At 46.6% G+C, this 23,790-nt stretch overlaps 1 protein-coding gene across 8 annotated transcripts in view; it reads left to right on the forward strand.

Annotated features, from left to right (window-relative positions):
• LOC119396332 (nuclear migration protein nudC) overlaps positions 1-23,790 on the forward strand; it is a 232,691-nt gene that overhangs the window by 92,785 nt on the left and 116,116 nt on the right. For 6 of the 8 annotated variants that reach the window (XM_049417049.1, XM_049417046.1, XM_049417045.1 and 3 more), the window contains exons 3-6: positions 16,388-16,552; positions 16,986-17,063; positions 17,877-18,059; positions 21,975-22,037. In XM_049417049.1, coding sequence (XP_049273006.1) covers positions 16,388-16,552; positions 16,986-17,063; positions 17,877-18,059; positions 21,975-22,037 — 489 coding nt within the window. The remainder of the gene's footprint in view (positions 1-16,387; positions 16,553-16,985; positions 17,064-17,876; positions 18,060-21,974; positions 22,038-23,790) is intronic. The other 2 variants (XM_049417050.1, XM_049417051.1) reach the window with 1 other exon arrangement.

The raw sequence follows: 23,790 nt of genomic DNA on the forward strand, positions 1-23,790 counted from the left end.
GCTCATCCTATAACCTAGAGGCCGCGATAAAGGACGCCCACGCATTCGCTTTTGACGAGTTATACGAGTTACACACGCACCGATTTTGACATCGAACTTGAGAAGCTTCGTGCAATGCGCCGTCGCGCGGAACGAAGATATAGACGCACAAAGTGCAAGGATGATTTGAGACTGGCTTGACGCACTCAGAAGAAATACATCGTCACATGGATAAACTGGCTTCGCGACGATGGGCATCTTTCTGCGAGTCGTTGGATCCGCGAAAGCCTTTAAAGCTTATATGGAGAACTGTCCGTGGTCTTCGCACAACCTTTGGTCAGCGACACCCGTTTAAATCTCTGGCACTTCACTTGCAGTGTAACGAGATTGACGTCGCAGAATCCTTCTGTAGAAGGATTGCCGGCGACTCAAATTTCACAGATACAAGGACGGTGGAGCTCGACCACCCATTTCTCTCACGTGATCACCGCATGGAGTGCCTGTTTTCTATGGATGAGCTAGAAGCTGCACTGGCCAGGGTTGCCAATGGTGGCTACTTTTCGCCAAATTGGCGAATTTGAGAGGCTCGTGGCGACCTAAAATGATGAATGGCGACATGGCGAATTTTTGGCGATTTTCGGCTTAAGTCTCCACCGAGTTATGCATCCTAAGCTCAGTGTCTTCCCAACGAATGAGCGGCAACATTCTCTATTTTTTCTTGGTTTCAGAACCACGAGTAGAATGTGCACATTACTCGTCATTCGGTATGTCCGTCTTGTAACTCGTGTGTATCTCCTCAATTCATGTAGAAAACGTTTATTTGATGTTCTGTGAGAAGATCAGTGAGTGGGATCCTTAGTCCGAGATCCCATCTAGACGCAGGAGGTACTGGAACGTCCCCCAGCGACATTCTAACAAAATGTAAGTCAGCGGACTGCCTTGTGAACCGCGAGGGGGCAGTGTTTGACTATAAGTTTATAGCTTTAGGTGCTTTACGCTTCTCTGAAGTATCGCTTCTGAAGGGGCTAGACGACGGGTTGGCCGCGTGTTCCGACCATGTCTTCCGCCAAAGCTTCAACTGTTCTGAATAGCTTGGCGACTTATTCGCTGTTTGAGTACCCCCAATTCAGCTCGTAAAGACTGTTTTAAAATAGCGAAGAGAGGCGGATACGCGACTATTTGTGCAGTAAAAAATTATTTATTGAGGCATTTTCCACTGTTCTCGGTGAGCGTGTGCAATGAAAACAATTGCTATGTAACGTTTTACACTGTCTACCTGATCATTAATCGGATTGACGCGTGTAGATACAAGTGACTATAAGAAAGGGTTGGTGGCGTCCGGTATTATTAGTTCACACTGAAAAGGTGTAAGTCTCACTAATGATCGGTTTCTGTAAGAATTCTGTCGTGTTACCTTCAATAAACCTTTTAATCCTTTTAATTCATATAAGGGTACGTAAAGCTGTCTACAAACAACGCTTTCACGGTTTTCGCCCAAGGTTTACCACACTTTTACCTTTAAAACGAGCGGACAGGTATGGAAGGATATCATGAGCGTTTCATTCATTCACCCTTGCGCCACCACGCACATCTTGCGGCTAATCGGAGAAGCAGCACCATGCACTCCCACGGTGAAGCGGGCGATACGACTGGCATTGAGAAAAGTCACTATAATCCAAGGGTCTTGGATGGCACTGTCTTCTACGGGTCTATACGTGAGTGGAAATTTTTATTATACTAGGTATGCCGCACATATCCAGAATGGCGACTTTTTTTGGCGAAATTTGTAAAAAATATGGCGCTTTTGGCGACTTTTTGCTCGTCGATTGGCGACATTTACTCGAAAGTCAGTGGCAACTCTGGCACTGGCATTGTGCAGACGTTCTTCGGCGCCAGGACCTGACGGCGTTACATATCGTGCTCTTTGTAACCTTGGAGACGAAGCTCGGAAGGCACTCCTGCACCTATACAACGACTCCTGGCAGACTGGTACAGTTCCCCAAGCATGGAAGTCAAGTCGCCTCATTCCGCTTCTCAAAGCCGGCAAGTCGCCGCTGGACATTTCCTCATACCGTCCTATCGCGCTTGCCAGTTGCGTGGGAAAAACAATGGAAAGAATGATTCTAACACGACTGGAATGGTACTTGGAGCACTATGAAATCTATCCAGATGCCATGGCCGGATTCAGGTGCGGCCGATCGGCAACAGACAACGTTGTTGATCTGGTGACATATGTCGAACACCAGAAGACCTGTAAGAGACTGTGTGCTGCTCTGTTTCTAGACGTCAAGGGGGCTTATGATAATGTCTCCCATGAAGCCATCCTGAGTGCATTAGAAACAGTAGGTCTTGGTGGCAAGGTATATATGTGGGTGTGCAGCTACTTGCAGAGAAGGTCGTTCTACGTCACCACGGAGAATGGCCCGACAACTGAGTATTACAGTAGCCGAGGAGTCCCTAAAGGAGGAGTTCTAAGCCCTACGCTTTTCAATCTAACCCTCATTGGACTGGTCGAAAGCCTACCAAGCACCGTAAAGCTTTCTATCTACGCTGACGACATCTGCATTTGGACTTCAGGTGTGACACGGCTTCAGCTTCGCGCACGCCTTCAGAAGGCAGCCACAATGACGTCCTGCTACCTTCGTAAACAAGGCCTGGAAGTGTCTTGCGGGAAATGTGCAGTGGTAGCATTCACGAGGAAGCCAATGTCTGCCTATGGTATATCAATTAACGGAGACCTTATATCATTCAGCAGAAGCCACAGGTTCTTGGGAGTCATAATTGACAGAAACCTGTCTTGGACTCCACACGTGAACTACTTGAAGAAGCGGCTGACTGCTATATGTCACATGTTCAGATTCCTTGCAGGAAAAAAATGGGGAGTGCCGATACCATCTATGTTACAACTTTACAGGGTTCTGTTTATTGGATTCCTACGGTACAGTTTGCCTGCAATATCGAACACCGGCAAGACTAACCTGCGCGCGATTCAGAGCATTCAAGCCCAAGCTCTTAAGATATGCCTTGGGTTACCCCGCAGCGCGTCAACGGCTGAAACCATTGCCATCGCGCAAGACTACTCAATAACGACACACATTATCACGGAGACAATGCGTACGTACCTCAGGCATTATGACAGGACCCCTTCCCACCATCTGGCGAGCCTCGCTGCTGAAAGGCCCCGCACGACATATAGTGCCACTGTCGGCAAACATCGCTCGTCATTTACTGCGGGGTACGCACCTGCGTCAAAGCCAGTGTTCCCTCCGTGGTGCTTGAGCCGCCCACGAGTTCACCTAACGGTTCCGGGAGTGCGGAAGAAGTCAGACCTACCGACACATGCACTGAAACAATTGAGCCTACTCCTACTCTACGAAAACTACGGTAACCACGTCCACATCTATACGGATGGCTCGACTACGTCGTCCAGTTCTGGTGGTGCGGTGGTTATACCATCACAAGGGATAACTCTGCGTCTTAAAACTTCACATGCGACGACGTCTACGGCGGCAGAACTCGCGGCTCTGCGCAGCGCACTAGAATTTATTGATACTGAAAGACCAAGTAAATGGGCTGTGTTTTCTGATTCAAAACCGGCGTTACAGTGCCTGCGGTCAGTTCTCCGACGAGGATGCCACGAACAGTTGACGTATGAAACCGTAAAGCTTCACCACCACGTAATTCAAAAAGGCCACGATATTGACTTCCAGTGGTTACCTGGCCACTGTGGAATCAGTGGAAATGATTCCGCCGATCACGCTGCTCGCGCATCACATCAGGAAGCAAACATTGCCACAATTCCGCTTTCAAGGACAGACGCTGCAAGGCAGATTCGACAACTGGCCCGCAGTCTCACACCTACGGAGTGGAACGCACCAAGCATCAGACATACCAGACTACATCAACTGAACCCTTCACTGCAACTCCAACCTCCATCCGGCCTTCATCGACGCGAAGCTTCGCTTCTCTATCGCCTTTGGTTGGGAGTTGCTTTTACGAAGGCATATACAACGTTAATCGGAATGACGGACAGCGCGGCGTGTGATGTTTGCGGCACCGAAGAAGACATCGAACACCTGCTGTGCCACTGCCCTCGTTTTTCCTCGGAGAGACAAGTACTGTCCAACGCACTGCGGCGACTGGATGATCGGCCAATTTCCGTGCAGGTGCTACTACAGCACCGTCCACATCTCTCGGCGGCCCACAAAGCAGTGAAAGCACTCTTGTGTTTTTTGAGAACGACGGGCTTATGCGAACGCCTCTGACTTGTGGTGCAATCCCGCACGCTGTAGTGAATGCACTGCATCTCTTCTCTCTCTCTCTTTTCTCTTTCCTCCTTTCTATTTCTCGTCCTTCTATTCCCCTTCCCCGACCCCCCAGTGTAGGGTAGCCAACCGGAAGTGTTTCTGGTTAACCTCCCTGCCTTCTCCTTTTTCTGTTTCCTTCCTTCCTTATTTTAGTAAAGGGCGACATGAAATAAATGCCGGCGGCAGGGGATTCACGGGACTGGCGATGATGGGAAGTTCGTGTTACAGGACTGCACATATGTGTTAAAAGACCGGGCGGGCAAACACGGACACAAGAGAGAAAAGACACCAGAAACGCCGGAAGGTCACCAAAGTGCACAAACGTTTTTGGTATCTTGACTTCTCTCTTGTGTCCGAGTTCGCACGGCCAGCCGTTTCACATGAATAGGCACCAACTAATTGAGATCTATGTTGGTAGCGTTCTTGCTTTATATATATATATATATATATATATATATATATATATATATATATATATATATATATATATATATATATATATATATATATATATAATATATATATATATATATATATATATATATATATATATATATATATATTTTTTTTTTTTCGAAAGAATGTTCCTGGCTATTGGTTTAATTATATGAAAGAAAACTAGTCACAGTGAAAAACATAAAAACATTTATTCTGAGCTTTCGGCCGGTCCCCGGCCGAAAGCTCAGAATAAATGTTATGTTTTTCACTGTGACTAGTTTTCTTTCATATATATATACGCACGCACACACACACACACACACACACACGGTTGTTTCAGTACATCATACTGTCAGGGTTCATGACTGGGTTTTCGATCGAGACTGAACTGAAAACCTCGCCTGAAGGCCTACTATTTTTGGTATATGCACATGGTCATATGCTGCGTTCAAAACGCAAAAAAACACGAGCATCTGTAATAATGCCTACCAGAGCGAAAGCAGCTCGAGATCCGCCTTTCAAATGATTGCTTAGAGATCGAAAACGTACGACAATAAAACAGAGAAAGCGGGCTGTCTGTAATGTCTCATTAACCAGCAGAGTGCGTGCCTGATACAAATGCATGACATACAACGTATCTTCCATATTCCATTAACTAGCAGAACCATCTGATATCGCAGTATACTGAGCTACGGTAACTGTGATCGCAAATGCATTCTACATGCATGCCTACGTATTTCCTAAGAAAAAAAAAAAAGATGTAAACAGAGATGCCGCGATATTAAGGGGATCGTGCTTCAACTGCACACAACTGCACGTAGCGAATGCAAGCAGCGAGGCTTGATTGAGACACAACCGACAGGGTCCTATAGACGTAAAGACCAGTCCAGTCTTCAGTAGAAATTACAAGCTCGCGTTGTCTAATACGCCTATCATAAAGCGATCAACGTACACAACAACGTGCTATTACTCTAGACGTTTGCATGGTCAATGCAAACTAAAGCACGCAACCTATTTCTTGGTTTTATACGTTGCTTTCTGTACTAGCTTCATTGAAGGAAAGAAAAGACAGCGATGTAAACATGTTTGGCGAGTTTAACTGCTGAGTTGCGAACGTTCCAACAAAGCCGTGTGTAGGTCTTCTCATTGGTACAAACTTATATGATCATTTACTTTTTGTTGCACCTATAGCAACCAAAGGATAGAGTGGTTATTACCTTGCTCGCTGTCATTCTTTTATTATTACAGCGTCAGTGGTAAGTACGTCTCGCAAAGAACAAAGCCTGTCATTATTCTACGCGGATTCGTTTTGACTCAACTCGATTTGCATGTCTCGGGTTGCAAAAAAAAAATACATAAATGCAAGCCGACAATAAAGACGACGCCGCCCTTGTATTTCTTCCTCGTCTTCGTCATGCAGTAAAATATAAATGGAGGTTACTAGAAGAAAGTAAGTTCCGAAGTTCGTTCAACCTGAAGTGCCCATCCGCTCTCTCTAATTCCGAGGCGCTCTATTTTTGTCCCGCATTCACAAAAACATTCGGTGTCCTGTTAAGCTAAATTCGTGCCTTCACTAAAGAGCCGGAGCACCGCGTGTGGTCGGTCACAGGCAGCGGTTCGAGTTTTTCTCCGTTTCCTTCACTTCGTTTTAGTCCTTTGTTCGACTCTTAAATTACGGTGTTCCTGCTTCGAAGCACGCGCGTCCTCATGCGTACGGCCGAAGAAGGCACTCCGTTTTTTTTTTTTTTTTTGGAAGTGATGGGCAACCGGCCTGGCAGTCTGAACGCATTTCGTTGTTTAGACTGCGTGCTCGGGGTATGTATCTTCAAAAAAAAAAAAAAAAAAAAAAAACATGGCTGATTTCCCTGCCATAGGAATCGGTATAACACGAAAGTGAAAAGTCTCTTCACAGGCGTAGTTGAGCGTTTGTTGTGCATTGTTTCACCACAAGGGCGAAGGAGTGAATGCTTAGCAACAAATTGTTATGTCACGCGAAGAACGACAAGCAGCTCGAAACTTGCAGCGCGTTCTGTGCCACTATGCATGTACCATACCACTATGCCATACCATTGTAGGTATATGCAAGTGGTATGTGCATAAAATATAAAATACTCAATCAAATCGAAAAGATCCATTTTCGGATCCGTGTCGATCTCTCGTGGAATCACCCGTTTGCGATAACCACGGTTAGGAGAGTAACTGCGGTTATCTGCCGTGTAGCTACCTGTAACCATGGTTAGCCGTAATCGTTGTTAGCTTAACCGCGGTTAAGGCTGTTCGGGTGACGTATTAATGGGCGTTGGTTGAAACACAGGTACGCCAACCAAGGTAGTGAGTAAAAATAATTTTTCTTTTTTTGCGTTACAAGAAAAAATCCGACGTTTCACGTCCCACTCGCATTCTTTTTCAGGGTTTTCTTCCAGCCGTGGGGCCACGCCTATTCTCCATGATAAGGCAGACTCTCGATCGGCAGCGCACCTATAGACCGGTTGACGTTACCAGCTGTCGCCTCAATGGGCCAGGATTCCACAAAAAAGCCACTCGAAGTTGACGACGCGTGAGTTGTCTAATTCGATAGGGTGGTCGTTCACCACGCTGTGCTGAGCCAGTGTACTCCTTTGTCACTCGAACTTGCAATCATTGTTTTTATGTTGTCGCAGCCTCTCGGGAAAGATCTTCGTCCACTTCCTTTAAAAGCATATCTGTACGTACAGTTTCTCATGGCGGATTCCGCGGCTTTCTTCAAGGTTTGTGTGGCGATGGCCAAACAAAATCGATTCCGCCCGCGCTTTCTTTGTCAGTGCCTGGCAGGCCGACAGCACTCTGACGTTGCAACAAAAGAATTCGTTGGGGCGAGCTCTGGGAAAACGGCAACTACAGGATGAAAAAGTAACGAGTAAGGTGACACCGCACGTTACCGAAAAATGTTAACGTAAATACGTTACCCGTTACAGATGCGAAATTGTAACCAGTACGTTACTAAGTTACCGAAAAAAGGAACGCGTTACCGGTAACGCCGTTACTTGTAACGCGTTACCGCCAACACTGAGTCGAACACATCCGGGTTTGTAAAAGCTCTTGCGATAAATACGCCTAAAAGGCTCTGCACTTTCGAGCTCGTGTGTGCTAGGGTCCCAATTCGAATTTCTCCTTGCTTTCTTTTAAAATGTAATCACATTAATTCACTGTCGGCCCTGACGTGGCCCACTGTGAAACGGCTACGCCATGTTACACAGCCTCCCCCCCCCCTCTCTTTTGGATCCGATCTCGCGTAACACAACAAATTACTGGTTTAAGAGAATATATGGCCGCTCCCGGGACCGAAGCGGTTTTCGTGCTGTCAATTCTCTAAACGCCAAGTAAGCGTTCAGTGCGCAGCAAGTTTATGAGCCGTCTCCTGATGCTTCGAGATAGCGCGCCGCAGCGACCTTCGAGAGACGCAGATCCCCTTCTTTTCTCTTTTAAGGCGAAAGACTTTAATGTCTCATACTTGCGTTCGTCCGTCCGTGCCCTGGCTCGGTCCCAGCTGTGGCCTCTCCCCCTCACACTCTCAGCAATCCCGTGATGGCACAGCGGCGCATAGCAACAGTTGCCCGTTGTGCAACTGTTGCGCAATGCGGTGACGGTGTCCAGCGGCGGCGTCCGTCCGTGAACGCGAAGCAGTTGCGCGTTGTTCCTTCCAATGCGCGTTGCACAACTGTTGCGCAGCGCGGCGGCGGCGTCCAGCGGCGGAGTCGAATGGCCACAGCCTTTCGCCGAACACACCTTGGAATTTATTTACAAAGTGACGTTCAATTTTTTTTTTCTGGCCTCCCTTCATGCTCCTTACGAAAGGCGGGCAGGGCATTTCAGCGCACGCGGGCTGATATCGCATGCGCCCTCCGTGCAACGGACACGGTCGGCTCGTTTTATCTCGGCTTCAGCCGCGTTCGTCGCGCGCTCTCGCGAGCTTTTACTCGTGGGTGGAACCAACGCCTCCCAAAGGCCCTTGTAGAACATAAGATGCGCGGGGTGATGCTGTCAATTTGGACTTTATACGGAAAATGACGGTGACGCCAAAGGCGATGACAATGACCCGTCGAGATTGTCCATATAATTGCTGTCGCAATAAAAAAAGATTGAGGAGTCATTCCACTCTGTAAAACGGATGACCAGCGAAGCTGTTTAGCGCACGGCACATAGGCGACAGTGTGGAGGCCAGTTTGGTATGTAAGGCCAGGTTGTTAACGTTCATTACGCAATATCAATGCGAAAGCCTTATATGCCTCATCAAACGCGAAATCGACCATCTGCGTTGGCAACGTCAACAGGAGCGATACAAAGCATCATCACGCGAGGACAACATAATCACCAAAACTTGTGACGTCGTCATACGTCATACACTGTGAGATCACATGATGACGTCATCACTTGACATCGTCACATTGCACAGCCTCCGTGATCGGTGCGCCGATCATGGATGCAGTTCAAAGCCAGGTGAGGTGCAGAAAGCTTTCAGAGGAGAGTGGGGCAGAATCAATAGATAGAGTGAGAAGAGAAAGAAGAACAAGATGGCTTTCGCCTTCGAGTCGTCTTAGCCGAATGCATAAGTGAGCCTGTGAGTTTTCTTTTTCTTTTTTTTTTTTTTTGCACTGCTTCCTACAGGGCACTAGGGAGTTTTCGGCGGCGTACAAACGGAATGTCCTAGCCATATACAGCTTCGCTGTGAAAGGAAAACGATGTTTGTTAAATGATGTAGTCCACCATTCAACGCACTCTTGGACACTTTCACGGAAGCTCGACTTCAAGAGGATCTCCATCTTCCAGGCGACCCGGTGCATGCGCAAATGATAGTCTGGAAGCGCTGCGAGAATGCTTACTACAGCACAGAGAGACCTCATAAAGAGGGAATGGAGTGTCGGAGCAGGTTGGCTTTTTGGGGCTAGCTATGTGACGTCATGTAGCGCCCAGCAATGCAATCGATTCAGAAGAAAAAGAACTTGTCTTTCACATTGGAGTCGTCCTAGGGGAATGCATCAGGGACAGTATGACTCTTTAGCATTGGGTATTGTTGTATGTCGCGGCGTTTGTCTACCACGTCTGCTGATAACCACATACATGTATTTAGAGTGTGATTTCATACACTGCAAGCGTTAGAGAGCTCGTTCCGCAGAAATGCTGCCCTCAGTGTCGGTGTCGCTACGTCGCTTGTGTGCGAAATATCGTCCGTGAGCGAAAAATCAAGAAAAATGCAAATAAACAATAAAAATCTTCGGTCCCATTGAGGATCGAACCCGGGCCGTTTGCGTGGCAAGCAGGTGTCATGCTCTGTACCACTGCAGGCACCGAAAGCGGTTCTTGGGGACTCCAATGCACCGTTCCACGACGCACAACAGTGAAGAGTCCGGGTGCGGTACAATCGGGAAGCAGGGGATCCCGCAGGCGGCAGGATGTGCTCAAGGGTGGGACAAGCAGCCAAGACTGCAGCGGGTGGGCACTGTCTCCTGCACAGGACAGTGTTCCGATTAGCATAATATAAATATATACATGGATATGTGTCATTCCTTTTAGGGGCGAAGCTCCTTAGGGTGTGGGTCTGTCCCTCCTCTGTAGTATGTAGTAGTAGTAGTAGTTGGTGGCCACCTCTAGTTCTTGGAGTGTTCACTAGATGGCGCTGTCGTAGCCACCTGTAATGTGTAAGGTGTAACCTGTAAGGTGTAATGGTTCCGAGGCTTACTTTTGGGACCTCAGTGGCGTGCATGAGGGCAGAGGTGCGATCGGGAATGGATATAAATCAAAGGACTGTGGGACGCCTCGCGTTGGGTGCTCACGGGAAGACGACAAATGAGGCTGTCAAGAGCGATATGGGATGGGCAGGTTTTGAGGCGAGGGAGGCTCAGAGCAAAATAAGGTTCGAAGAAAGGCTAAGGAATATGAAGGAGAGTAGATGGGCAGAGAAGGTGTTCCTATATTTGTATAGGAAGAGCGTGGACACACAGTGGAGAAAAAGAACTAGGAGGCTCACTAGTAAATATACGGCTGGTAGTGTGAGCATTATGTCAACAAAGAGCGTTAAGCGAAAAGTCAGAGAGGCGGAGAGGATTTATTGGACGGCAGCTATGGAGAAAAAACCGGCTTTGAGTAACTATACCGAAAGGGCAAAAATGAAATAAGGAGGGAGGCATTTTACGATAATTCAAGGGGAAGCGCTTTACTGTTTGAAGTGAGATCGGGTTGCCTTAAAACGGGTAGTTATAAAGCGAGATTCAGTAAAGAAGAAGAACAATGCACGTGCTGCCGGCAAGATAAGGAAACGGCGGAACATGTTCTGATTGAATGTGGAGATATCCACCCAGGTGCACGTTTGGGCACGAGCCTTCAAGAAGCCTTGGGTTTTAGGGACAACGATGGGAAGCTGAACACACCCGCGATTGAAATAAGTAAGAGACGGTTAGAGTATTGGTGGCAGAAAATTAGAGAGAAAGGACAAAAATAAATATTGGAAAAAAATAAGGACATTCTGCCGTAAAGGGCAGAGAACGGAGCTGAAAACTTAAGCTTTTTTTTTCTGGAGTAAGATAGTTTTAATTGAAGTAAAGACATTAGGCCAACACTAAGCAAAAGAAGAGTAAAGGGTTTTTTTTTTTTTTTTTCGTCGACCGTGGTGGCACACTTGTCACCGCCCCGTTATAAAGGGGACGCTCATAGCATCCATCCATCCATCCTAGTTCTCAGACAGATCCCTACATGGCGCGGAGGCGCTCGCTGCGTTGCAGATGCGTGGAAAGAGAGAAACTAGAAAGCAGAGGAGTTTAGCCCTTGCCACATTTCAAGAAAGTTTGCAACCGCGCTCAGGTCTGCCATCTCAGAGTTAAAGGGAGCTGCAAAGAAAGGAAAAAAAAGTTCTCTTTCCAGGCAGAAATTACCAACAGCAACAGACGCGCCACCGCTGGACATCACGTCATCACTAACCCCTTAAACCTAACACGCCAGGGATGACAAGGCGCCTTTGACAAAGATAGGTCCCCTATCGAAACGTCGGCCAGCCCTTCTGAGGCATTTTCTCCTGTTCGCTCAACTTCTCCGTGTATCCAACTGTCGGCTCCCTTCTTGACTTCGGACAACTTCTAAGTAGTAGCTTTTGTAACATGTCACTTAGTAACAAACTGTCTTTCGCTTGAAATAATTTCTCAACGAAAACAAATTTGCACGTAAAAGATGGCGGGAACCTCATCTTGCAATAGGCACAGGCTATGCATGAATGGAAGCGCTTATTTTCTGAGATATCGCTTCATAATTTGCTCCAGGAATAAGCCAGGCTTTGCGCCGGCATGCTCCGACACCCAAGTGCATCCTCCGGTAGTCAGGGCACGCCATGAGCGTTTATTGACCGCGTGTTTTACAAACGTAACCCATCCTTCTTTATACTGCGTGATTGCTGTGCTGCAGGAAAACTTCGCCTCAGTTTTGATTCATCAGTGCGCAGCCAACAATGACAACTGCGGAAAAGTTGGGTGATACGCTCCCCCAACCTTTCTCAGTAGGGGCGCTAGCGCCCGTCTGAATAAAGTTGTGACAAAACGCGTGTAGCAGAATTGACGCGCATATCATATACGACTGCGTGATTACCGGATAAGTATCGATGAGTCGATGAGTGAGGCCATTTTGACGTCGCCATATATGATGTCATACGTGCTCTAACCCCCGCGCGCTTCACCCAAACGTGCTTGCCACAATGGCAACACATGTTCACCCTCCGCCATATAGATGCATATTAGCGGCGGAAACATATTTTACACGCCAAAGAGACACACGACTGCAGTAACCAGTGCTGTCATGCTGGCATCATGCCAGCTGTCAGGCCAGCTTTGACTGTACTGGACTACCACACAAGCCCTAGACACGCTGAGGCGGAACCTCCCCACCCACAGACACTTTGTTTCTAACCTGGGCTACACAATCCTGCCGGCACACCGTTCTTAAGAGTTCAGGCATCAAGGCCACGGATAATCAATTTAGATTAGATGCGGCTGTCTCCCGGTTCCGAGGAAATCCTATGATGTTCATCACGGCTCCGGTGGTGTCTAGTGTCATATTAGTGTACTTTATAGGCTCCACCTATGATGTCGCTGAATGGGAAGTTACGCATTCTGGATCCGTGTTTTGGACCAAGCGCTTTGCATATGTTTCACCTCAAGTGTCACCTCCCCGTATTGGCCGGGCTACTGCGCCATGTGCTCGGTAACCTCGAGCCACGCTCCCCGGAGATTAAAATCAGCTTCTTTTTAAGGCGTAGTACAGAACGGTGAGTCATTCGAAAGATTTCGTGCGGAAGCAGAAGAGCTCTTTGCACCTTGGACCCAGCTTTCACAAGTTGTAACGCAGAGAGAGAAGTGGTGTTTGAAGAAGATGAAAACCGCGCCATGTTCTACAGCCCAGCGAAATCGAGCGGAGTTGCCGTCAGGAACACGTTACTAAATAGACCGAGACATGAGAAGGTGAAATTACAGCAGAACAATCTTCGTTTGACAAAACAGGCCCGCGTTCACATTTATTTGAAGATAAGAAGGATGTGAACTTCGTCTGGTGGCTTTTCAAGGCAATTACCCACATTAAAAGAAATGTGGACGCAAATTGTATTTTAAAATTTATTTTTGCTTTTTATAGCTACCTTTCAAGTTTTGAGCTTCGTGCGAACCAAATATTTCTTCGTTACAGCCGATATCGCAGCCGCTTTCGCGTTCTCGGTTTCGTTATGAAAATAATAAATGTCGTTGAATTGAAGCGTGACCAATCAACGTTCGTATTTTGTTCTCTATAACCGATAATTCGCTATATCAGTGTTCATTATAACGAGGGTCAACTGTATATGTTGTCGTACGGTACTTGCAAGACGGATGATGTGGTGGAGCTGTGCCAAACAAACAAACAAAAACAAAAAAAAGGAAAAAAAGGATGACGTTTGTTCAATCCCCCCTTCCCCTTTATTTTTCGCTAAGGACTATGGGCATAACGAAGTACAACACAACCTGCGTCGTCGTTGAACATGCAGTTGCAGCGAACTGTCCTGTACTCCGGCCTGACTAGATGTGCTTGTTTGTCCGAATATGCAAGCGAACAGCGAACCATTTCATCTAAAGAAAATAAAACTAAAACCAGCTAGTCCGCGGCGTATTCCCTGCGTGTTTTCTGTACGAGAATAAAGTTAATTCAACAACAAGTGGAGGAGGAGGAATAAACTTTATAGGGGGTATGCACCTGACGTCATCCGCAAGGAGCGCTAGCGTCGTTCCAGGATGCCGCCATTTTGGCGGTCTCGGTGGTTCGCGGCGCTCATGGTGGCACTGTGGAACTATCTGTTTTTTCGCTTTTTATGGTGCATCTGTGGACTGCAATGGACTTAAGCGCACACGCACGTGGGTTAGATAAACCTGCGCGATTGCGCTACCTGGCGAAAGTGCGTCTGTGCGGCGGCGCAGACCCACTCGAAGACGCTGAACTTCAACCCGATGTTGCACTGCATGCTGCCGCGTGTCGACTTCACCGACATGAAGGACTACCTTGTTCGCGAGACAAGTTTTGTGTCGCGTGAGCAACTGAAAGCTTATAAATCCATGCACGGTCACAACTATCTCACGAGCGGACGGGTGCAGCAGCCGGGTGTCAAGGTTCTCCAAGACAGCAGGATAGTTGCAGTTGGAAAGGTAAACAGACTTCCCTCGTCCACTTGTAATCGCGTTTATTGTGCCGTGCGAGCGCTCTGCCGATACTGTAAACCCAGTAACGGGATGTAATGGCAGAAAAGCGATCACAGCAATTGGTGCAGTGCTGTTTTCAAATGGTTTTTGCTTCTCAACAACCGCTGCGTGCGGTGCTAATGTGTAGCCGATTTATCGCAGCTTTTTAGTACAGGCGTCAAAGTTCTGCCGTACAGCACAATCGCTGTTGTCAGAAAAGTAAGCCGACTTCCCCGTTTATTTATAATCGCGTTTGTTCTGTCGTGCTAGCGCCGTGTGAAACCCGTAAACACGGTAACGGGACGTCAGGGCAGGAAGGGATTACAGCACTTGCCAGTGGCTGCTTCTAAATGGTTTTCGCATTTCAACAACCGCTGATTTGCTTGCTCGTGTGTAGCTGAGTTATCGCAAGCGTTGAGCGACAGTTCTAGCTAGGGCGACGCGCAGCTTTCTGAAGGATTAAGTATGATCTAACTCCATTCCGCGTTAAACGCGATCGCCAGACTTTAAGAAGCCGCATTGCGTCGATCACTTACGTCGTGCAAGTCAGCGTTGACGTTGCTTTATTCAGACATTTCTTAGTGTTCCAACTTTGCAGCTACGATAGCTTTCTAATTTATTTCAAATGTTTAGGTCACATCACTGAGGTTGTCTGTTTGTACTCCCAGGTTCGTCATTCACAGTCATTTAATGAAAAGCTCCTTACGCCGTGGCTTCTCATCAAAGAAGACGGTGAGGTACAAGCTGCTCACTGCACCTGCAAAGCTGGCCTTTGGTATGAAAAAAAAACCAACCGAGGCAGCATACTGATCCACAGGCTTCTTTTTCGTGTGGTTGTTACAACCAAACACGGCGCAGTTCACCGTTGTCGCAGCTGGCTGACGTGCAACCACGCCACGTACCGTCTCTCCGCACACACAAATAAATTCGTTCAAAGATTTTCATGTAATAAATACGCACCGCGCACGAGACACTGCGGTGCGTGGGCTAAGCAGAACGCATACAGAACGTAGCCCGATACTGCCGGTACTGCTACCTGCTACTGCGCTCACGAACGGCCGGACCGGCCGGACCGCCAAAATGGCGTCGCTGCCCGGCGATGCTATCGCCACCTCGCGGATCAAGGTACAGTGCATACCCCCTATTGATAACAAACCAACCCGCTTGACTGAAGTCGCCATCTGTCGGAATAAAAAGGGGAAAATTTACACGACCCGCGGTTTGTTTCAATAGCCTCCGAAATGGCGAACAGCTCTCGCGCGCTGCTTTGTTTTCTTGCTTATTAAATCACATTTGGTGGCAAAGAATAGACTTGAGTGACACCAGCCATGTGACACACCTTCTGTCATCTTTTTGTAAATATTAGTACCACACGATCCCTGAAAGCGAATACAGATCTCGATGGGAATACACTTTTGAAGTTCAGAGTCAAATCATAGCAACCATGTTCTAAACACCTTTGAAGAAGCTTTGCTTGGCATGGCATGTCGTGATCACGACGGTCACAACGAAGTTTACAAAGTCATATCAGTTTGTGTGTGCACTATGTGAGCTTCAAGCTGTGAGCATTCAACTGACTTACCGAGTATTTCAATGGGTGATCGTGCTTGCGTGCCTGCTGAAGAGCAAGCCTTCAAAATTTTTCTTCTACAGCTTTTCTGAGGATTGACTGCCATCCTACCTTCTCAGTTATGCACACTCGTGATAATTTTAGAGGCATTAATTGGCAAACTTGCACCAAACAGTAAAAGCGAAACCGTAACCAAATTTGTACTACAGAAACACTTTTAGTAACTAGCTCTGACCCAATTTAACAAAAATGAAATCTTCATAAATTTAAATTTAATATTGAAGTGAGGTCTGTTTTATTTCTTTGTAACACTCTTTGAAAACATGTTTTAGAATAATCATGATGATGATCATGACGCTCTCTTTTCGCATTGCCAGGCAACGCCGGTAAACCACAGGCGTGCGCCGATCTCTTGTCTTGTTGCGTCTCGGATTATTAAAACTCGGCCGCTCAACACCGCCACAATGCCCGAGTCTGACGTGGAGAAATTTGACGGCATGCTCCTCGCTCTGGCGCAGCAGCACGAAGGTGGCGTGCAACATGTGAGTTGACACGAACTTCGATAAATGCGCGGTCGCTGCACCGCTCGTGGTTGTCACTAGGCCTAACGACGTAAACACGCCTGCATGATCCGATGACTGACGGGTCTGTCGACCGGGCCCGGTGGCCTTTGAGACTAATAAAGCAACGTCGCCTGAACTATAGCGTCGAAATTGTCGTAGTTATGTCAACGCTTGATCTATCGATCGTTTCTAGTTACAGCGTGAGTGTAAACGAACAGCGTTGACGCTTATCTTGTGACTGCGCTGTCGTTCACGTCGATTCTAGAAAGTTCTTGCCCGCTCACGAACATAATAAAGGAGTAGTGATGCTTCGCTATTAAAAGCATAGTGTTGGTGCACCGTTACTTAAGACACAAAACCCCGACGACTCGACATTTTTGTAGTAATGAAGTGCTTTCGTTTTGTTGTCTAGCTCCTGGAAACCATCTTCAGCTTTCTCGCCAGAAAAACGGATTTCTATACAGGCGGCGGGCCAGGCTCCGCAAGAAAGGTGGGTAACGTATCTTTCTCAGCTGCATTCTCGTATAGTTGCTACGATTGTGTCTTAACTCTGAAGTGTTTGAACATATTTTGCATCAATGGAAACAGGTGGACTCGATTGAAGTGTTAACGAGCGCCTATCTTCGTAATCAACTGCGCCTTTCTGAAACGATCCCTTTGTGGCATTTGTAGTTTGTTAAAGTTACATGCCACTGTCTTAATCGGCCGCGCTTTCGGCACCAGTGCGGCTCTTCGAGCAACTGTTCAAAAAAGTGGGTGGCTTTTGTAGCTGATGAGGCTTGTATGCTGCGGCTAGGAGTCTGATACTGTGTCACCAGGTCAGATATTAGGTTCAACATCATGTAATCCGAGATGGCAAAGTGTTATACGAAAATTTTATTTACTGTGACAACTCTCGAAACCGAAGCGTTGCTTTCAGGCGCTGAAACTCCCGTCACAGACTTATTGTCCGGGCTAAATGTATAATTGTGTCCAAATTCAAAACGGACTCATAATTTTATGGAAGGAGCACACGCCTTTCATTTTACCTTTTTTGGTGTTTTTGTTAGCAATTATGAAAAAAATAATTTTGCCGTTCAATGCTTAGGACAGATAATCGGTGTAGTGATCAAATGGATACCAAAAGATGGAAAGCGCAGGCAAGGATGGCAGAAAGTTAGGCGGCATGTTGAAATGAGAAATCTTGCAGGTATAAAATGAAATCTGCTCGTGAAAGGCGGTGTAAATCGGACATCATTGGAGGCCTTCGTCCTGCAGTGGACATCAGAATAGAATAATGACGATTTTTTTACATGTGTTTCAGCTTATCCTCGAGAAGTTTTCCAAGTACGAGTCCATGGCACTAGCAGAGAAGGCAGAGAAGGAAAAGAAGTCTAAAGAGGCTGAGGAGCGGCGGAAGGCAAAAATCAAGAAGGACAAAGAAGAGTGCACCGTTGAGGAGATCACAGATGCCGAGGCCGAAGCCCTTCAGAAAGAACTAGAAAAGGTGTGTACCACCAGGCTTGGGTCCAGGTTATATAGCTTTCTTCTATGCCATGGCTCTGAGATGGTGATTTGTAATGATGATGATAATCACAAGACTGTTTGAAATCAGTAATAAGTTAATTTTAGTGCGCTTTCTTAAGACACTGTAACAGCTGGAAAGAAGTACATTATGAGCTTGTCACATACCACATGCTGGTGTTACTCGCACAAGCTTCAAGGGTGAATGGGGGGGTGTGAAGGTCATAATATTCGGATTTAAGCTCTGGATTCCCTCCTGACACTGCTATGTAGTCCTTTATGAAATGCCAATGTACAGTCGGCCACAAATGCTGATCGACAGTTTTTCATGATGTCGTGGATGTAGCTTCTCAACGTGCTAGTATAACTAAACATGACGGCCATCGTGATTTAAGTGCATCATGTTGTCACCGTGCATACGTTGTTTTCGTGTTTTAGTGAAGAACATTTTTGTAAGAGTATCACTTGTGGGTTTGTCGCCCGCTAAAACTGGCCTCGCTGCCATATTGACGCAATTATACTTTACACAGCTCGACATGTCAGTAGCTTGAGATGGTGACCACTACGATGTCATTGCGACCCATCTGTTCGTAGTTTATCAGCATGAGAAACAGACGTAGAGCATGAGCTTATTGTGCTTACTGCACAAATGCACTTCTTTCTGAAAGCTTGATTGTACATGCTGCAGCTGAGAAGCAACATCTGGTGCTGTTTATGACCAAATAAGTGCTGTGCAAACCCACAAATGAGAAGTAGGTTTGGAAAAGAGAAAAAAAAATTTTCTTTCATTCATTTGTAGCAAGAAGCTACAAGGAAAGTCCATATGCCTTTAGTACCTGCGGTTAGACTAGTTGGCTTACGTTCAGTAATAATAATGATAATAATAATAGACTGATAATGGCAACACAACGCCCGTCCTCTTAGTGTCCTTTCCAGTGGCCATGTGTGGTGCTATGTCTAATATTAGTAGTATTAAATTCCCTACTGATTTCGCAGAAAGAAGGCTTCCTAGTTGATGAAGAATTCGAATTGGTCAGAGATGTTTCAGATCGTTTCGTTGCAACACGCATAGAAGCATTGTGTTCTGGTCCAGCAAGAAGAGGAATGCTTTCAGGAAAGGGCACAGTTAATTTGCAATCTATTATTTAACTCCCCAATAATTCAGCAGCGCTCACACTACTTGCATTTTTAAGGATCATGTGTCGAATTTAGCAACATTTCCATACAAAAATCCAGAGTTCTAGGGAGGATGCGGGCTTGAATTGATGAAAAATCATTGAACAGGGAATGCCGTTGGAGCCAGTGCCTTGACAGGTCTACCTGTCTTCGTCAGGGCAGCAACATATAGAATAACATAGGTGCAATTTTATCTATAACAGAAACTTTGTATGTCAGAAAAGAATTAAAAAACCAAATATTTCCCAGTGTCAACTTTATGTGGTGCTTTGGATAACTCCAGGGATTTGTCTAAGCAAGTTGACCTGGCAAGTACGTTGTGGGTTGCTTGTCTAAGCCTCCTACAGCATGAATGAATACCATAATGGAGAAATTACTACTATCGATCAATTCTGTTACACTGAACTTGGATGTAATGTTTCACGAGGGTTATCAGTGTGATTTCTACTGTTGTCTTGGTGTAGTACACTGAAGTCTACTTACTTGATCCCAGATATATTGAGGTATTATCTGTACTAGTCAATGAAAAAAATGTCCTTTAGACGGTTTAGGGTAAGAGTTTCACTGGTGTCCTTGCTTCAGTGAATTGCTTCTGCCATCGTACTGGTACGAAACAACCCTCCCCCATGCCACCGTCCCGCACATATACATAAAATTGCTACATAGACTATCTGTGCAGTATCCTCTAATGCTTCTCTCGTATATGCCTCTATTTACGAAGTGTTAAAGGTTTGTATTTTGTGCAACTCTCATTTCCTTCCTTTTGGTTAAGTTCTACACTGTTCTCTATCTGCATACATGCAATGCCCCACTTAAGATATCGACATAGTTGCGGAATGCGCATTTATGTTCTTGCGGAATTTTCAAAATGTCATCATTGCAGTTCAGTAGAAACGGCAACATTGGGGTGTCTGTAGGGTTCAGCATGAGTGGAACGACTGTAAAGCACCTATCATTGCGAGAAATACTGAAGAGATCTTCAGCGCTGGCTGGCAACTGTCAGCAAACCTAGTACAGTTGAACCCGTTTATAACGAACTCGAAAGTGTCGCGAAAAGTGGTCGTTATATCAGTAGTTCGTTGCATGTGGACTCGCCCTTAAAAACGTGCGCTTAGCGGCCAAGCCGTTTTTTTTTCTTTGCACTTTTATTAAAGTGCTAACAACCCCTTCAGTGACAAGCTAAGCCTTTTCGCGTCGTGAAGCGACGCCCGCTGCGTGCTCACGAGTGAATTAACCGCCTTTGCAATGAGCTGACACCATTTCACCGAAGCGCGGGACCGCGACGTGGAGCCGATCATCCCTGGCTAGTTGCGTGCAGCGCGTCGCCTACTCGGCTTGCGGAGTCACTGCCGGGCCGCTTGCTGTATGCCGTATGCGCGCGTTTGTACGTTCTTCGTGCTTGCTTCACTCCGGACCGTGCACGGGCGTGGCGACTAGCCTCTTCGTTCAACACGGCGAAGACAAGCATTTTGCAAGCAACGCGCACTCGACGTCTTCGCGATGCTCTCGCAGCCCTGCACGACGATGGGCGGCGCACTTGAGTTGTCAAACACGCAGTATACGCTCGCTGTCAGTGCATTGACGTTTCTCGGTGCCCGCGCCGCTCAACAACAGCGAGCTACTTTCGTTTCTACAAAGCGACGCGCACTTTAAAGCGGTCTCGCACGACGCGGCGGCGGCGAACTTGCGAACGGCAGCATGGCGTGCTCGTACCGCCGACAATCCGCACAGTGTATGGCGTACGCCACACGCGCAGCCGAGCAGATATCTACAGATGACTGTGATAAGGTTGTCGGCTATAAGTCATAATGGCACGTTCATCGACGGCCGCCACCTCGCCTTCGCTCTTTTCTGATGCTTATCCGCGAAGGCATCGCCGCAATCGCGCGGAAGTCGTAATACCGATCGACTGGTCTCTGCCGTTACCGAAAAGACGGACGACCCTTTGCGGCACATTGTGGCGTCGACGAGTTTAGGGACGCAGTGAACCTTTTTGCGATGGAAAGTTATCGCGGTTATCACTTCTTGCATTTATGCCCTCTTGCGTTCCAAGGCATTGTTTGGTACATCGCAGGCGGTCGTAGCTGCAGACAACGGCGTCGGGAAAGGTTACCGTGCGAAAGCTGAGCGCAAGGCTTCATGCTGCCTACTATTTTTTTCCTCACTGCCTTTCTGCCACTGGAGAAACGCCTGGAAAGTGAGCGACCTCGCTCGCAGCGTCCGAAACCTGCATGCGGTGCTCGCCGATCAGGGATATCTTAATCGCGAGTAAACGCGTAGCGAGGCGCGCGCGCCCTTTCACGCTTTAGAAGGAATGTTTTAACTTTTTTTCGCTTCGTATGCGCCATATTTTTACCGCGACCGTGTCTGAAGTGTTCGTTGTAAAAGTAGGAGGCTTTGAAAAATGTTCGCTATATGTGGACGCAGCTTCAATGGTTAGCATAGGAAAATCGTAAATGCACCCAAATATGGTCGTTATAACCGATAGATCGTTATATGTGGGATCGTTATAAGTGGGTTCGACTGTATAACTGTGTTGAGCCATAGTCAAGTCTCACACTTGCATACGAGGTGATTGATAACATCTAATATCTTCCCTACTTCTAAAGCTTTTGGGACGTTAAACCCCAGATATTATTATTATTATTACTTCTAAAGCTCCAGAAACACTGACAAGAAATTATTCGAAATTACACGTCTACACTTTGTACTTTTGTTTCAGGAAAAGGAGGAGAAAGCAAAGAGGGCTGCCGAGGCAGAGAAGGAAGCCAAAGAGGAGAAAAAGGTAAATATACGTTATATGGACAAATACATAGAGAGGTGAGGGTTGGAAGAGGGAGGGTGGCAAGCGGAGCACCATTATGCCTCGAAATTCGGGCATTCCTGACTTGTTCCTCTTCATTGTCGTCTAAAAAGACACTAAAGGCAAATAATAAGTCCGCTTGTATTGTTGAAATAGCGTTCCAGAAACCTTGTAGTGCTTGTTTCGCGTCAAGGAAGTTCTTAGTTTGAAAGAAAATCATGTTTTAGTGGTCGAAATACCGTCAGTGCAATTCAAACAGCCTGCCTCTGAGAATGGCCTTCTGACATAAGCATACCTGACAGCTGGCACTGTGGCGCAACATAACAAGGGGCTTTAGCGGAGCACAGCCTGACGAAATTGGAGCATGCGTCATTCTCAAGAGTAACATCAAGAAGTTCTTTTTTACATGAATGAGACTGGAATGCACGAGTTGCATTTTATTCGATCTTGTAAAGTATTGAAATGTTGTTTTCTGGCATGGGTAGTTTGAGCACTTGTGATTATTTTTTCTGAGGCCCTACTAAATCATTGAACTTGTGTTCCAGAACATCCCACTGGTGTTGCAAATGGTGTCCTACATTTACCTTAATATCTTGATTGCTAAAGCACTGCTGTGTAATATTGACATTTTAGACATTCTCAAACATAATTTAACCTTTTATTCTGGCATAAATTGTTATTTGCCTTTAGTATCCCTTGCCACAGACAAGCTTGGCCTGTTCGCGAACATTTAGTAAATACAGCTAAGGATGAGCTCAGATTGTCCATGATACTACACCCTTTCTTGCACAGCCCTGGATAGGCTGGCTTCATCTCGCTGCTTCGCCGTACTGTTGTAGATCGCCGCACACATCCCGTTTGGCAACAAGAGCAGGAGTGAGTTTGTTTGTGTGGAGCAGTTAAAACAGCACGGCGAGAGAGGGCCTATAGTAAAAATTTGGCTGCGTTCGGTCAGGTTTCGGTATAACAGTGCGGCCAACCTGTGCTGCCAACAGACAAATAAGGCTTTGAAGACGACTTTGGCAAATCAAAGCAGCAAGTAAAAGCATGCTTAAGCAACATTCTTGCGCATATAAGTGAAGCATCTCAAAAAGCATCTATGTACTAGCTGCTGTTAGAACCCATTTAGGTTGCCTTTTTTTTTTTTTTTTTTTTTGTTATCGACACATTACACTTCACAGATACTACACCTCATCTGGGATCCTGTGATTGTTTAGGGCTTGCGCCGTTCATGGCAAAATTTTTCGTTCTCCTTCTTGGCTACAATTGCGAAGATGCCCAGCAGGGAGGTGTCAGTAACATCCACGGTTGCCATTACAGTCATTGTAAACAATCGACTGGCCAAACTAGGCCTGACAAGCGACTAATAGAAGCCAAATCCACTACTTTTCTGATTGCCTTACGCTTTCTGCCATGTGCTGACAGCTTGAAATTGTTGGCTAGAGTGTACGTTGAGAGGCCTGTTCGTTTTTGTGGTGTGTGTGCCTGCCATTTGGGCCACTCTACTCTCAGCAGACGAAATGACATGGGCAGGGCACGTAGCATGTAGGCAAGGTAACCGCTAGTCATTAAGAGGGACTGGATTCCAAGAGAAGGCAAATGCACCAGGGAGAGACAGAAAGTTAGGTGGGCAGATGAGATTAAGAAATTTGCAGGTATAACGAGGCCGCAGCATGCATGGGACCGGGTTGATTGGCGGAGCATGGGAGAGGCCCTTGCCCTGCAGTGGGCGTAG

The sequence above is a fragment of the Rhipicephalus sanguineus genome, chromosome 6 (assembly GCF_013339695.2).
Source record: "Rhipicephalus sanguineus isolate Rsan-2018 chromosome 6, BIME_Rsan_1.4, whole genome shotgun sequence".
In the NCBI taxonomy this organism is placed as follows: Eukaryota; Metazoa; Arthropoda; class Arachnida; order Ixodida; family Ixodidae; genus Rhipicephalus; species Rhipicephalus sanguineus.